Consider the following 12,615-nt stretch of genomic DNA (forward strand, 5'->3'; position numbering starts at 1 on the left):
ATGAATGCACAACAATGTATATGCACATACAAACATGCATGTGTATACACCAATGCATATTATCAGCACACATCAATACTGAAACCCAAAGCACTCGCGCACTCCCAGAAAATCACATATCTGATTAGTGACCAAGGGTACGGAGCTGCAGGATTTCCTGAATATCAGTAAAAAACAAAACACATAGGTGGCCTTGGCCTGGCAGTGGCCTTGACCACCTCTAAATACATCGAATGTATCCGAAGTTCTTGGTCGAGTCCCACGACCTTCCAGACTCGTTTTGGACATTCTGGAGAATAGCGAAGGTTCTTCGTGTATCCAGGGGCCTTTTGAAAACCGTTCCGCTAACAGATCTTCCGCAGCCATATGGGCCTGACTTTCAATGGGCTCCCAGACCGGCTATCCCTCGGGGCCAGTTATCAAGGGAGGGAGCACAAGAAGCGAGGGGCCTCTGGACCGGTTATTACGAGGGGGCACAGGGATACGTGGGCACTCAGGACCGGCTATTAAGGGAAGGGACGCAGGAAGACGACGGTCCACGGGTCTGGCTAGCAAGTGGCCAATTGCAGGGGGGGGGGGGGGGGGGGTGAATGGTCCGATGGCCTGGTCGGAAGTCGTATCAAGGTACCCGGCCCGCAGTGCTGGACCCTCAAACGTCAGCTACAGGGCATGATGCCTCAACCAGGGCCCCTAGAACAATGAGGGCCCCTACGTTGGGCAGAAACCACCAATACCGGACAGTCGGCTCCACGTTGATCTGAGGGCCTGTTTACCGGGCAGGGCCAAGACGGAAGGTCTTATCGTTGTTCAGGAGGCCCACTAAATTGGTCAGACCCCTGACCCAACGAGGGGCCCCCTTTCCATCCCCTTTCCTCGGGTCCTGCGTGGAGAGGACCAATGTGTGGTAGCCTTATGATTGCGGACCAACCAAGGGGCAGCGGTATCTCGTGTCACCAGAATGACAGCCGGTAGGTACCCTGGGCTGGGAAGGCGAACCTTTTAGCCCCTGACTGGGAGAGGTAGCGACTCCTCGTGTTCTATGAACGGGGCCCTCTGCGCCGAAAGGTCCTCAATCGGGTAGTCAATACGGGGTCCATTTTTGTACTGAAATTGCCAATTCATCTTGGCTTCATGACATCCACTGAATTGAATCCTGTTTCAAAAGCGATTGGTGAAACGAATCATATCAAAAAGTCTTGCCCACACGCGCTCATCATCATCACTGGAGCAATCACACTGATGCCTGGCGTTGCAGTCCCCGCGGGGCGCGCGGGTGAGCGATGGGCGATTGGTGCCAGGCGCGTGAGCACGGCTATGAGCTGGTGCCAATGCCTTTCAAGGTCTTTTTGAATAAACTCATAGCGTTAAAATATTAGTCTGGGCGTTTCATTCACCGGCGTACTCATACGTTGATCCTACAAACGAACTTCCCAGCTGTCTGTAAAGTTTAAAGGAGCTGCCCAGACAGCTGTCCCTTAAGTTCAAAGAGGCTGTTTGGAACTCGGGAAGGCTGATCGCGCCTCCCGCTCCTGACTGTTACGGACTAGACGTACGTCTCCGAGGCCAGATGTAGCCTGTAGGCACGTCTGCGCCATACGCCCCTCGTTCTACACGGCGTGTACCCCTAACATGACACTGCTGTTTGTGTTTCCTGTTGTAAGCACCGTTCCATGCAATGGAATCTAGCCCGACTGATAGCGTCATCCGGCAAATGCGGATTCAGGCCGGGCGGCACAAATCCTTGCCCGGCGCATCCCCAGCTGGTATACTGTTCCGGTCACTGATTGTGCTCACACTGACGCGGACACACGCGTTCCAGGGCGCCTTGCCGCCCGGTCATCTTCAGAAAATGTCATCCCGTTGAGTGGTCCAGTCCAATCTGACGTGACCTGATCTGACCTCACTTACACAGTGACCTAACAGCATGATCTAATGCCCTTCCCTAAATGCGGTCTCGCTATCCTGGTCTGGAAATCACTTCCCACTGCTGCTGCTCTTAAGCACCTCTCGGGAGCCCTGTGTGTGTTCACAGAGTTCAAATGGTTCAAGTCAAGCCTGCCACCATTCGCTTTTAAGGGGTAACGGTGGCCGCCTAATGTTATCCTAGATATATCAAGATCATGGCCGGGGATGGCCCTAAACTTAAAATTTTGATAGAAGCTTATGATATTGGCGCCCTGCAAAATGTCTCATCATGATACTGTAAGCTATTTCAATAATGGACCCAAGACGTTCTTGCTTTCAATGGCACTACGGGCATATTTCACAAGTCAGTCATTTTTGTTCATGAAATGACGAAGGGTGGCACCAGCCGTCCACAATTTAAGAAGAGAAAGAGATTACAGGTGACATATGGTACTTTGCGTCCATTCTTTCCGTGAAGTGCCATACGCGAAATCTTAAACTTCAAGATGCCTGGAAGTCGCATCTTAGCGTCCTGGCGCCGCCAATGGGTTGAATCATGTGATAGCTACCACGTAAAACTGATACACAGACGCATTAAACAACCATCGTGCAATACATTTATGAGCATAATATCGAGCACGATATATTGGAACGCTTGAGTTGGGCAATCCGACCGTCATTTTAGGATTGGTCCCAACGTATTCTTGGCTTGAAAAATCATTGCAAGAATTTGAGGCACTTAAAATGCGATTTCAGTGTCTCGACACCGTCAAAGTCACTCGTGAACAACACGTGGAAACGGCGCAAAATGCATCGTAAGGCATAGTGGACAACCACTTTTCCATGTTTCGAAGTTTAGATCCTTGGAAACAAAGTATGGTCACGATAAGAAGTAAACGGTTTTCGGGTTAAGTGTACACAAATCCAAACTCAGGAAGATCCAATTACATAACGATCTAACCGACGGTTCAACAGATACATTATACAAAGGACAAAATGACGCGCCAAACACACCATGAAAACGGTACACAGAGTGCACAAAGCATACAGAGCACACAGAGCGATGTCAGCAGTTGCCAGCAGAGCTACGCAGCGTTGCCAAGCGGGTCACACCTGTTAAGAGGCCCCATTAACCATTACGGAAATAAGATGCATCAGATCAAATAACGCACCTCATGTGTTTGTCTTTCCATGTGCTCGTGTCCACAGCCCGCACTTTTATATGAGTGTTCGCGTCGGCGTGCCTACGTCCACCCCCATTTCCTCTTTGGTTTGGTTATCTGATGACAGCTTATACCAATTATGTGATAAGCGCATTGGTAGCCTAAATATCTGAAAACAGAGATTGTTGTCCTCTCTTTCGTACCTCGCAGCAATTCCTTATTAAATCGTTATTTGACAAGAATGCATATTCTGCCCACATTACTGACAGCGCATCGAACTAGCAGAAATGTGCACGGTAATTAGGATCAGAAAAAATAAAGAAACTTGCGCTTGCATCAGCAGCCATGACGTAACCCCTCCAACCAACCTATTCAAAAGACACCTACGTTGAGTCTAAAGAAGCCACGTATACGTGATAAAAACTAGCACCAATGTCCATGTAGGTCAAACGCACCTTACAGAGCCACAAGCTCGGAATGTTACAGGATGTGGTTTGGAGTGATTTCAAGCCGAGTTTTCCGTGTTCACTATCTCCCCTTACTTCTGACTACTACTAGCCTCGGAAGATCTTTAAACGCCGCAATTCTGTAAAACGCAAGTAGCGTTGATTTGTAGAAGCTCCTCGCGCTAGACCACGCGAAAAACAAAAAATCATTTGTTTTGTCAAAGTCTGTGCGTTCCAGAAACCTAACACACCTTTTCATTTTACAGTCACTTTTCATGCCCACATTGTTTATAATATATTATGTTTTACGTTTATTTGATCGGCAGTTAAGGCCTATAACTTGTCCGATAAGTAAATCACGTTAAGATAATCTTTTTCTGAATGACCATGGCAAAAGCAAATGCGTTATTCAAGTACAAGTTCCAAACATTCATTTTTTTAATCGCTCTTAAATTAGTGGTGGCTGAAGACAGCGCAACGCAAGAACAAAGTTCCGAGGGTAATGAAGAGCTGAGTGATCATCTGAGTGGCACCATACGCATACGAAAGAGATCAGTACCAAATGGCTGGCTGCCATGCCTCAGCAGCCACGACGGGAACGGGTCGACATTAGGCCTGCCAGCGAACAGTCCTTGTATCCACAATTCACCGGTATGGCATCATATGCGCTGTGTGAACGATACATTCGGTGCGTACACAAGTGCACAGACCTTTGCTTCTTTCGGAATGGGTCCATTTGCAGTTGATTTTAGCAATATGCTCTACAACCCTCTATTCCCTGGCAGCAGCCCATGTAGAACCAATGCCCCCGATAAAAAATCTTTGAAGAGAATCGAAGAATTGCTGAAGGAAAATGCTGAGGCGGAGATGAACGTTAAACATTTTAAGGCTTTAATAGACGAACTACAAAGCAAGAACCAAGAACTCGAAAAAGAACTCGCGGAGACAAAAACCATCAGTGTAAAACAAGAAAAGAAGATACGAATCTTAGAAGTACAGGTGAGCAGATGGGAAGCGGGTCACAAGCAATGCACAGCTAAAATGAATGTCCAAAATAATCAATCCAGCGTGGCTTTACGCATTGCTCAAAGTCACATTTTAGAATTGCAGAAACAAAACACGATTTACTCAAATCTGCAGCAGCAGTGCAATCTGGACCGAAAAAACATTGAGGAACAAAGGGAATCCCTTGATGAAAAGGCGAAACAGCTTGCACAAGAGTTGTCTCAATGCAGAGTAAACATTGCAGTAAGCCAGGCATCTGAGTCGTCTCTTCGCAAAACGTTACAAGCAGAAACTGAGGCACATGACAAATACGCCGCAAAATGTAGAGCAGATTATGACAAGTTAACAACTGATCTTAGTGAAGCGGAAATTGCAAAGGCGGCGTGCAGTGCGAGGCTGGAATCCGTTTCCAGTGCTAGTCAAGAAATCAGAGACAGCCGAGACAAATGCCTAAAATCTTTAGGTTTAGCACAAACTAAAGAGAGATTCTGTGACGCAGCTCTCGAAAGGTGTCATGGAAAGCAAAACATAACTATGAGTGCTAGTAGGATCTGTAGAGAGGCACGTGACACCTGCACTGAGGAAGCGTCGAATTTGAAAACGCAGCTGATGAAATGTCAGACCGAAAAAAGTAGTATGCACAACGAGCTGGAACAATGCAAAGCACAAGAAAAACGCATACTACAGGAAAATAAGCACTTACACACCAGACTACGTGAGGTGCAGCACACGCACCAAGAGCATGTCATGGTCATGAAAGCATTGAGAAAAAAGCTTGAAAATGAACAACATGCTCATGACGAAACCAGGGCCGATAAAAATGAATGCCGAATTAAACTGGGTAAGCTGGAAACCATTCTTTCCATGCAACGTGACAAACAGGGAGAATCGTTGGAAAAACTCAGTAATCTACGAGAAAAATATACCCAAATCCAACGCACACATTCTGACTTGGTAACAAACTTGACCAGGTTAGCAGAAATGTACCAAGTCATAAAAGGTCACTACAGACAATGTAAGAGTTCCAACGAGAAATGTGTTAAATCGTCTGAAAAGATACAACAAATAGAAACACTCTGTCAGGAACGTTTCGGCAACGTAAGCGGGACACTTGCTATAGTTCAACATCAAAGGGATTCGTGCCTCAAAGACCATAATTACGGCATTCATCGCATTGATGAATGGAGAAACCATTACGAATCTGCTAATAAGCAGCTACTCAAGACCAACATCAGCCTCACTGAATGCCGATCTAACCTGAATGGAATCCAAGTAATGTTCAAGTCCCTGGAAGACGAGGCTAACGCATTGCATTCGCTGAACAATGACCTAAACCACCGTCTGAATATGTCTGTGAACAGCCTGTCTACAATGGCGATGAGCATTGGCCACATGCAAAAATCAATTGCCAGCCACGTGGCAGAGAACACTAGGCTCAATGAAGAGCTCATCAAATGTCAAGGCGCATTAGCAGCGGCAGACCATCGTTACGAGAACTGCGCCAAGTTCTACAACGCGACTCTGTCTTTGGTGACCACGTTGCGACGCAACGCAACGCATGTATTGTCTAAAAACGCGAACCTAAAGGCAAAGTCACTGGAGCTCAGCACAAAACTGAAGCACACGGAAGCCAATCAGCGGGATCAGGAGACTCTACACAAAGCCTGTCAAGCACACCTGAGGGAGCTGCAAACCATCCTTAACAATACGAAGACCATGTATCACAACCAAATAAAAGAAAAAGAGCTATTGAGTGAACAACTGAATATTTGCACCACAAATCGCACCATGACAAGGACGGAATTGAACGAGTGGCACCACAAGTTGCAATTGTGTTACAAAGAAACGGAGTTGCAGGTGACCAGCTGTCACGTCAGACTGGAAAACAGTCAAGCTCAGTTCGACTTAAGCCAAAAAGCATTGCGAGACCTCGAATCAAAACTAGCATTTTTCAATGCCACTAATGTACAGTGTGCTTTAGGCCTTGAAGTGTGCAAGAAAACTAGTGCACATAGGCGCGCTGAGCTTGTCCGATGTATTCATGACTATGAACTGGGCCATCGCAGAATGGTGGGACTGCAAAACATAAATAAGAACTTGCAACACGACATCAATAGCTGGTCGCAACGACATAAGCACTGCGAACTACGGAGGGAGCATGTTGATGATCAGCTGCAAAGGTGCAGAGAACACAGAGACGTGAAGGAAATAGAAGTTGCTACCCTGAATGGTCAATTGGTGAACTGTCAATCAAGGTGCCAGACAAAATCAACCATATGTCCGGAAATGAAAGGCGAAACGTTCCTGCCCATGGCATCCGGCTGTTTCATGCAGTCTAATCACGAAGGCTCCCACCATAGCATGAATAATTTCTGCCACCGATATGGAGGCGAACTAGCAACATTCGGCAAAAACAACTCACTGATTTGGAGCGAGCTGAAGCACCTTACGAAACATAAGGGCGGCAATGCGAAGATAGTCTGGATCAACCGTCTTGGGAACAGCTCAGAGGTGTGCTTCTCATTGGACATGTCAAGACTGAGCGAATCGCACAGTAGCGACTCTGTCGTGTTGGATAGAACCCCTTGTGACAGAAAGTTGCCCGGTGTTTGCACAGCACCATTCCTGTTCAAAAATGAGATTATCTTTTCAAACGTCACTACGATTACCAAGACGGAATATGAAACTTGGAACAACTCAAGTCAACAAAAGTCCATAGATGTGACAGACATGTTAAGATTACCCTAGTTACGAAGTCTCGATTTTTCCCCGTAGCTGCGGCCCTTTATCTAAACGAGACGTTTACATGTTTTTTCTCATCATTTGGTGCGATTCATCAATTATTCAAAAAAAGCGTGGTCGTGGGTACGAAACAGCACCGCTTCCTCAACAAAATATGATTGTCCAGCAAAAGTAATGATAGAGTTGTGGTGCAGAAGAAGTGCGCACGACGGTGGATGGGAAAACGTGTAACCCTAACGAACTCACCCAGTATCATAGGAAACAAATACAGAACACGGTGAGAACCTACGAGTTTTTGGTCGCGTACGGATTACTAAAAGGGTCGAGCTGCATTGCGCAGTTAAACCACTATATGAATCATGGCGTTAACACTCGCCGGGTAGTAGCCATCCTGGTAATTTTGTTTTGCCCGCATCGTGTTTTGCCAACAATTCTTTACAGTTCAACTAGAACCAGAAAACAGAAAATTGCTTAAGTGGCATGCCCAAGATTTCGCCACGGGGGATTCCCACAAAGAGGAATCGCTAGGAGGGTTCTGGAAGATTGTTAGGAAAAAGGAGAATAACTAGGAGAATGTTCATCATCATAGGAGGAACCTGATTTTCAAAAGACTCCAACAGTAACAAAACATACCTGGTGCAAAAGCGCCATTTGGGTGCATAATGCGATGCAAATAATTCAAACTCATGATTAAAGACACCTTTCAAGATTTGCCGCGCAGCGTCTTTCCGATTGTGCAATGGTTAGAACGCAGGCCTCTTCTCACCGCATATGCCCGATAGTAGGTTCCATTCTCATCAAATGTATTGAATTTAGTCCACGAAGCGAGGAATGCTTTGCCGCGGCCGAAAGTGGCATGACCTTGCATGGCGGTGGAGAATCCACGGGCTATCTGAAAAAGATGCTTATAGTGCGATATCATATCACAGCTCGGCTTACTTGAGTGCTCCACCCCACACAAAGTAACTATGCTTTACCGAGGACCTGATCCTACACACAAGTTGAGCAAATGACTAGTGAAGCTGGACTTGTTAAACAAGGATTCGCAACGTAAAAGCATTACGGTGAAAATGTTTTTGGTGACGCGTAACAACTTTCAGTCGCTCATGACGCCTCTCAAGTACATTTCGACCTAGCTCTGTGTAGTACAGACCACGAGATCTGCACGCATTTTACCTTACGAAAAAATGGACACGAAAATGGTTCGGAGCGCCTCCCCCCCCCCCTCCCCCCCATTCATTACAAAGTAAATCACTCGCGTGGCTCGAGATGCAACATTTGGTTGCATCATCCCGATAAGGTTTTTATCAGTTATGTAACCGCTTCATCAGACTGCAGCTCTTTTTGCAACTCCGCCTGACTGGTGTATGTTCCAATACCACAAGCTGGTCCTTCGAAGAGTTCATTCAGGCTTCTTGCGGCTCATATATTTGAGCGTATAATTGTCAGGGGGACAGTTATCCGAGTCAGAAAGGGATGGACTTCATGCGGACCAATGTGGTCTTTTCAGAACAGCGTCCTCTCTGCGGTCATGGCCGAGCTTTCATCCCCTTGACTAACGTGGGGACGGAGCCGGCCCGATCGTCCATCGCATTCCCGTGCCCGTGCCCGTGCCTTTCCCGTATGCCCCCCCCCCCCCCCCTCCCTCCTCTTCTGTGGAAACAGCCGGACGGTTCGGTCCCCGTGCACATTCCACGGCCCTGCCCCGCTCCCTTTTCTGTCCCTTCCCCTCAGCATGGCGAAGGCTGTATGGGAGACAGGTACGGAGTCGCTCGGACGGAGCAGCAGCAGAAGTTGCAAGAGACTTAAACGCCAAATGGTCGACGTTCAATGGTGTTTGCACGGATTTGCACGCACATGAATTCTGTGCTCGGTTTCGTTGCTTTTCGGAGACTGTAATGCTATGCATTCAGCGAAGACAGTTTCTAGGGGAATCGCTCAATCTGATGCAATAACGGAGTGTTAGACGAAGCCATACACTTCCAAGTTTCTTAGGCAACGCAACAATTGACTCAACAAATTCCAATGACCTAAGGTCAGGTGCGAAGGTCAGACCAATGTCAAAACCAACCTGTTTTATTTATCTAGAGCTTACTGTATGGGGGTAGTTTTTGGAGTTCAATGCGACGTTGACAACGGGAGCCGCATTATACATCTTTCATGGATATATTAAATGCCAGAATACGCCACTGACCTTACATGACCCAGGTCAACCTTTTGTTTTTAAGAATATAATTAATGTTTTGTCCATTGACGATGAGGACCAGGACCTCTTAGTCACCTCTCAGTCTCTTAGTCACCTCTTAGCTCGTGGAGGGCACAGACGCATGAGCCCTGGATGCCACATCCATCACGTCAAAAAGCGAACATACCGACATATAGACATCAGGCCAACAAAGAGCTACAAGGACCGATCGAGGTTGCTCAACCCCAGATTCCCCACCCATCATTGACACTAATCTTACCACCTGACCTGCCTGAATTTAGCTTTAAAGGAAATCCTTAGACCGAAAGAGCTTGTCCAAACGCTTTCGAAGTGTTGCTAGGGAAGGACTTCCTACAACTTCACTTGGCAGTCCACTCCAAAGATTCACTGCTTTGACCTACCTTTTGCTAATTAAAACATATTTCCTCTAAGTCTCGGCCTAATTGCCAGTGCGCATTGTAGATCTACCTTGTTTATTCCTTTCATAATATTGAATACCTCCCTCAGACCCCCTCTAAGTCTACGATATTTCAGTGAATGCAAATCCAAGACTTCAAGCCTGTCCTAATATTCTAAGTCGCCAATCTCATTTATCATCCTTGTTGTTTTTCGCTGTACTCTTCTCAGCCTGCTCATATTTTTTTTTTGAAAGCGCGGGGACCAGGCCTGTACACAATACTCTAGGTGTGGTCTGGCGGAAGCAAGTTAAGCTTTTGACAACATTCCTTCTCTTGCAATAGACATTCCTGGTCCCACATTGCTTTCACGCTTCAAATCCCTGGAAATCATAACCCATACGTCCTTTTCGTCCTCGATCTGGTTCAATTCTCGGCCTCACACTTTATAGCTAATGCCCTCGCCGCCAGAACTACCTATATGCATCACCTTACACTTATCATAATTAAATGACATTGACACAATGACACACAAATGACAAGTACAATTGAGCACTACTATTTGTTTCCGGTCTTGCAGCCAAGCCCCTTCCCAGCCAATAATTTTCCCTCAATACCATGCAACCTTTACTGATATCAGAGACGCTGGTGTAGCACCTCACCAAACGCCTGAATAAAATATAGATAAAGAACACCTAAACTATTGTCTTTATCTACCTGACTAGTAGCATATTCCATGAGCTCCAGACGATTTGTCAAACAATATCTACCAGAGAGAATACCATGCTGAATATTATCTATCATCTGATGCCTGTCTAAGTGTAATTGAATGCTAGCCTTAATGACCTTCTTTACGTTTTTACACATTAGCGAGGTAAGACTGACAAGCTCGTGGTTGCTGACACTCTTCTTGGCCCCCTTCTTAATGATCGGTACTACATTGGCATTGTGCCAGTCCTCAGTGCTTCTGAAAAACTCAACGACCTATCAAATATTAGCGTACGAGGATAAGCTTAAGCACTAGCACTCTCATTCAACACTTTTCCATATATCTGGTCAGGTCCAGCCGCCTTATTTACCCCGATTTTCTTCAAGCTATCTCTTACCTTACCTTCAGTCAGCGTCAAATCTTCAAGACCGCCTTGTCACATGTCGCCTATCACCAGGGAGATCACACACAGAATTTTTTGTAAGAACTGAACAAAACTGCCTACTAAGAGCACCTACAATATGTTGTTGATTGGATTTTTAGGGCGCGTCGACTACTGTGGTCATTTTGCGCCGCATCTACAATGCCCCTGTCCTCCAACTATGACAGTCGATCTTCCTCAAGGAAGCCGACAGAGGATCTCTTAGATTTGAATTTGTAGTAGCTTACAAGTTTCTTAACATCGCCAGCGCAAGAGTCTGCTAGCCTTATTTCTGATAACCTTTTTGCTTTCCTGTCCTTTAGCTATTTTGTAGCACTCCTTTGCGATGCGATCCTGCTTGATGTGCCTTAAACTTTTGATCATATGCTGTCCGCTTCACTGCCATCAAATTGCACACCGTCTCCGCCAGTCATGGGGCTTGCCAGATATATTTTCTCGCATTTTCCTAAAGGGAATGAGCCTTTCCTGTTCTTCTTAAATATCATTGAACGCTGCCTACATCTGATGTGCAGTTACTCCAGTTCGAGAATTTTGCCGCTGGAAGTTAGCAAAGAAAGACCGCAGGTTCTTCAAATTTACCCCTAGCAAAATTTGGAGTAACAGTATGGTTAGGTTTACCTAAATAGCCTAGATGCAATGAAAACCTTACAATATTATGATCACTATTTCCCAATGTCTCACCAAGTGTCGTGCCCTTCTCCGCATCTACCAGCCCTTCTTCATTAGTCATCGAAAAATCCAAAATTTATTCCCCTTGCGGGTTTATGTACACATTACTGCAATTTTATTCAAAATACGCAAAAGTATTTTTGTGACTATCTGACCATTAGACAAACTCTGCACTCCAGTCCAGGATGTTGAAATCTCCCAGCACCAAGTGAAGTGTGGATATAATGGATGTCTCTTCCGAGGAAATGTGGAAAACCATCAAAAGGCACACGGTCAGCAAACATGGCTCTAGTCGTGTTTGCTGAAAAATTGCGGCCTTGGTCCCGGAGAAAGATGGCAGGCATGGACGTCACAGGATGGTGAGCAGCCAATTATTGGCAAAATTGGTTTATTTCACGCCAGCAATTTCTTCATATTCTTGTCGTTTGTCTTGGAGGTCAAAAATGTCTATTGATGGTGCGAGGGACTTCGGTTTTTTACTAGCAGTATTCACGGTGCGCCTCAGCTTCGTATACGCCGTGGGCTGTGTATGAGATTTGCAGTACGTGGCGGAGCAGTACAAATATTGTTAGCCTATTGCTTTAGGTAATTTCGGTGTCCAACTACCGTTCACAATACGAATTTGCCCCAAATGACATGTGAGATGCGTCGCTACGTCTACTTCCCTCGCGTTGAAGGAATCTCAGTAGTTAAGCACACCCAAAAGCACAGCGCTTATAATGGAGTAAATATGTAGCAATACAGCTTTTAGGTACTGTGTATGGAAGATAACTCGACTCTGAAAATGCTCAAAAGTTACTTTTAAGAGTCTGCTTTCTTGAATGGGTTGGGGAGACTGCCTGTGGGCCTGAAAAGGGCAACTGAGGGACATTCTAGCATGCTTTTCGACCTCTGCATTTTAAAGACATCCCTCGGACAAGAAAGATCCTCACG

At 46.0% G+C, this 12,615-nt stretch overlaps 1 protein-coding gene across 1 annotated transcript in view; it reads right to left on the reverse strand.

Moving 5' to 3' along the window:
• Positions 1 to 6,664: 6,664 nt before the first annotated feature.
• LOC119100418 (vacuolar protein sorting-associated protein 13) overlaps positions 6,665 to 12,615 on the reverse strand; it is a 29,398-nt gene continuing 23,447 nt past the window's right edge. Inside the window, exon 24 of the mRNA XM_037223516.1 lies at positions 6,665 to 6,691. Coding sequence (XP_037079411.1) covers positions 6,665 to 6,691 — 27 coding nt within the window. The remainder of the gene's footprint in view (positions 6,692 to 12,615) is intronic.

The sequence above is a fragment of the Pollicipes pollicipes genome, unplaced genomic scaffold (genome assembly GCF_011947565.3).
Source record: "Pollicipes pollicipes isolate AB1234 unplaced genomic scaffold, Ppol_2.1 Scaffold_4881;HRSCAF=5763_pilon_pilon_pilon, whole genome shotgun sequence".
NCBI classification, from domain to species: domain Eukaryota; kingdom Metazoa; phylum Arthropoda; class Thecostraca; order Pollicipedomorpha; family Pollicipedidae; genus Pollicipes; species Pollicipes pollicipes.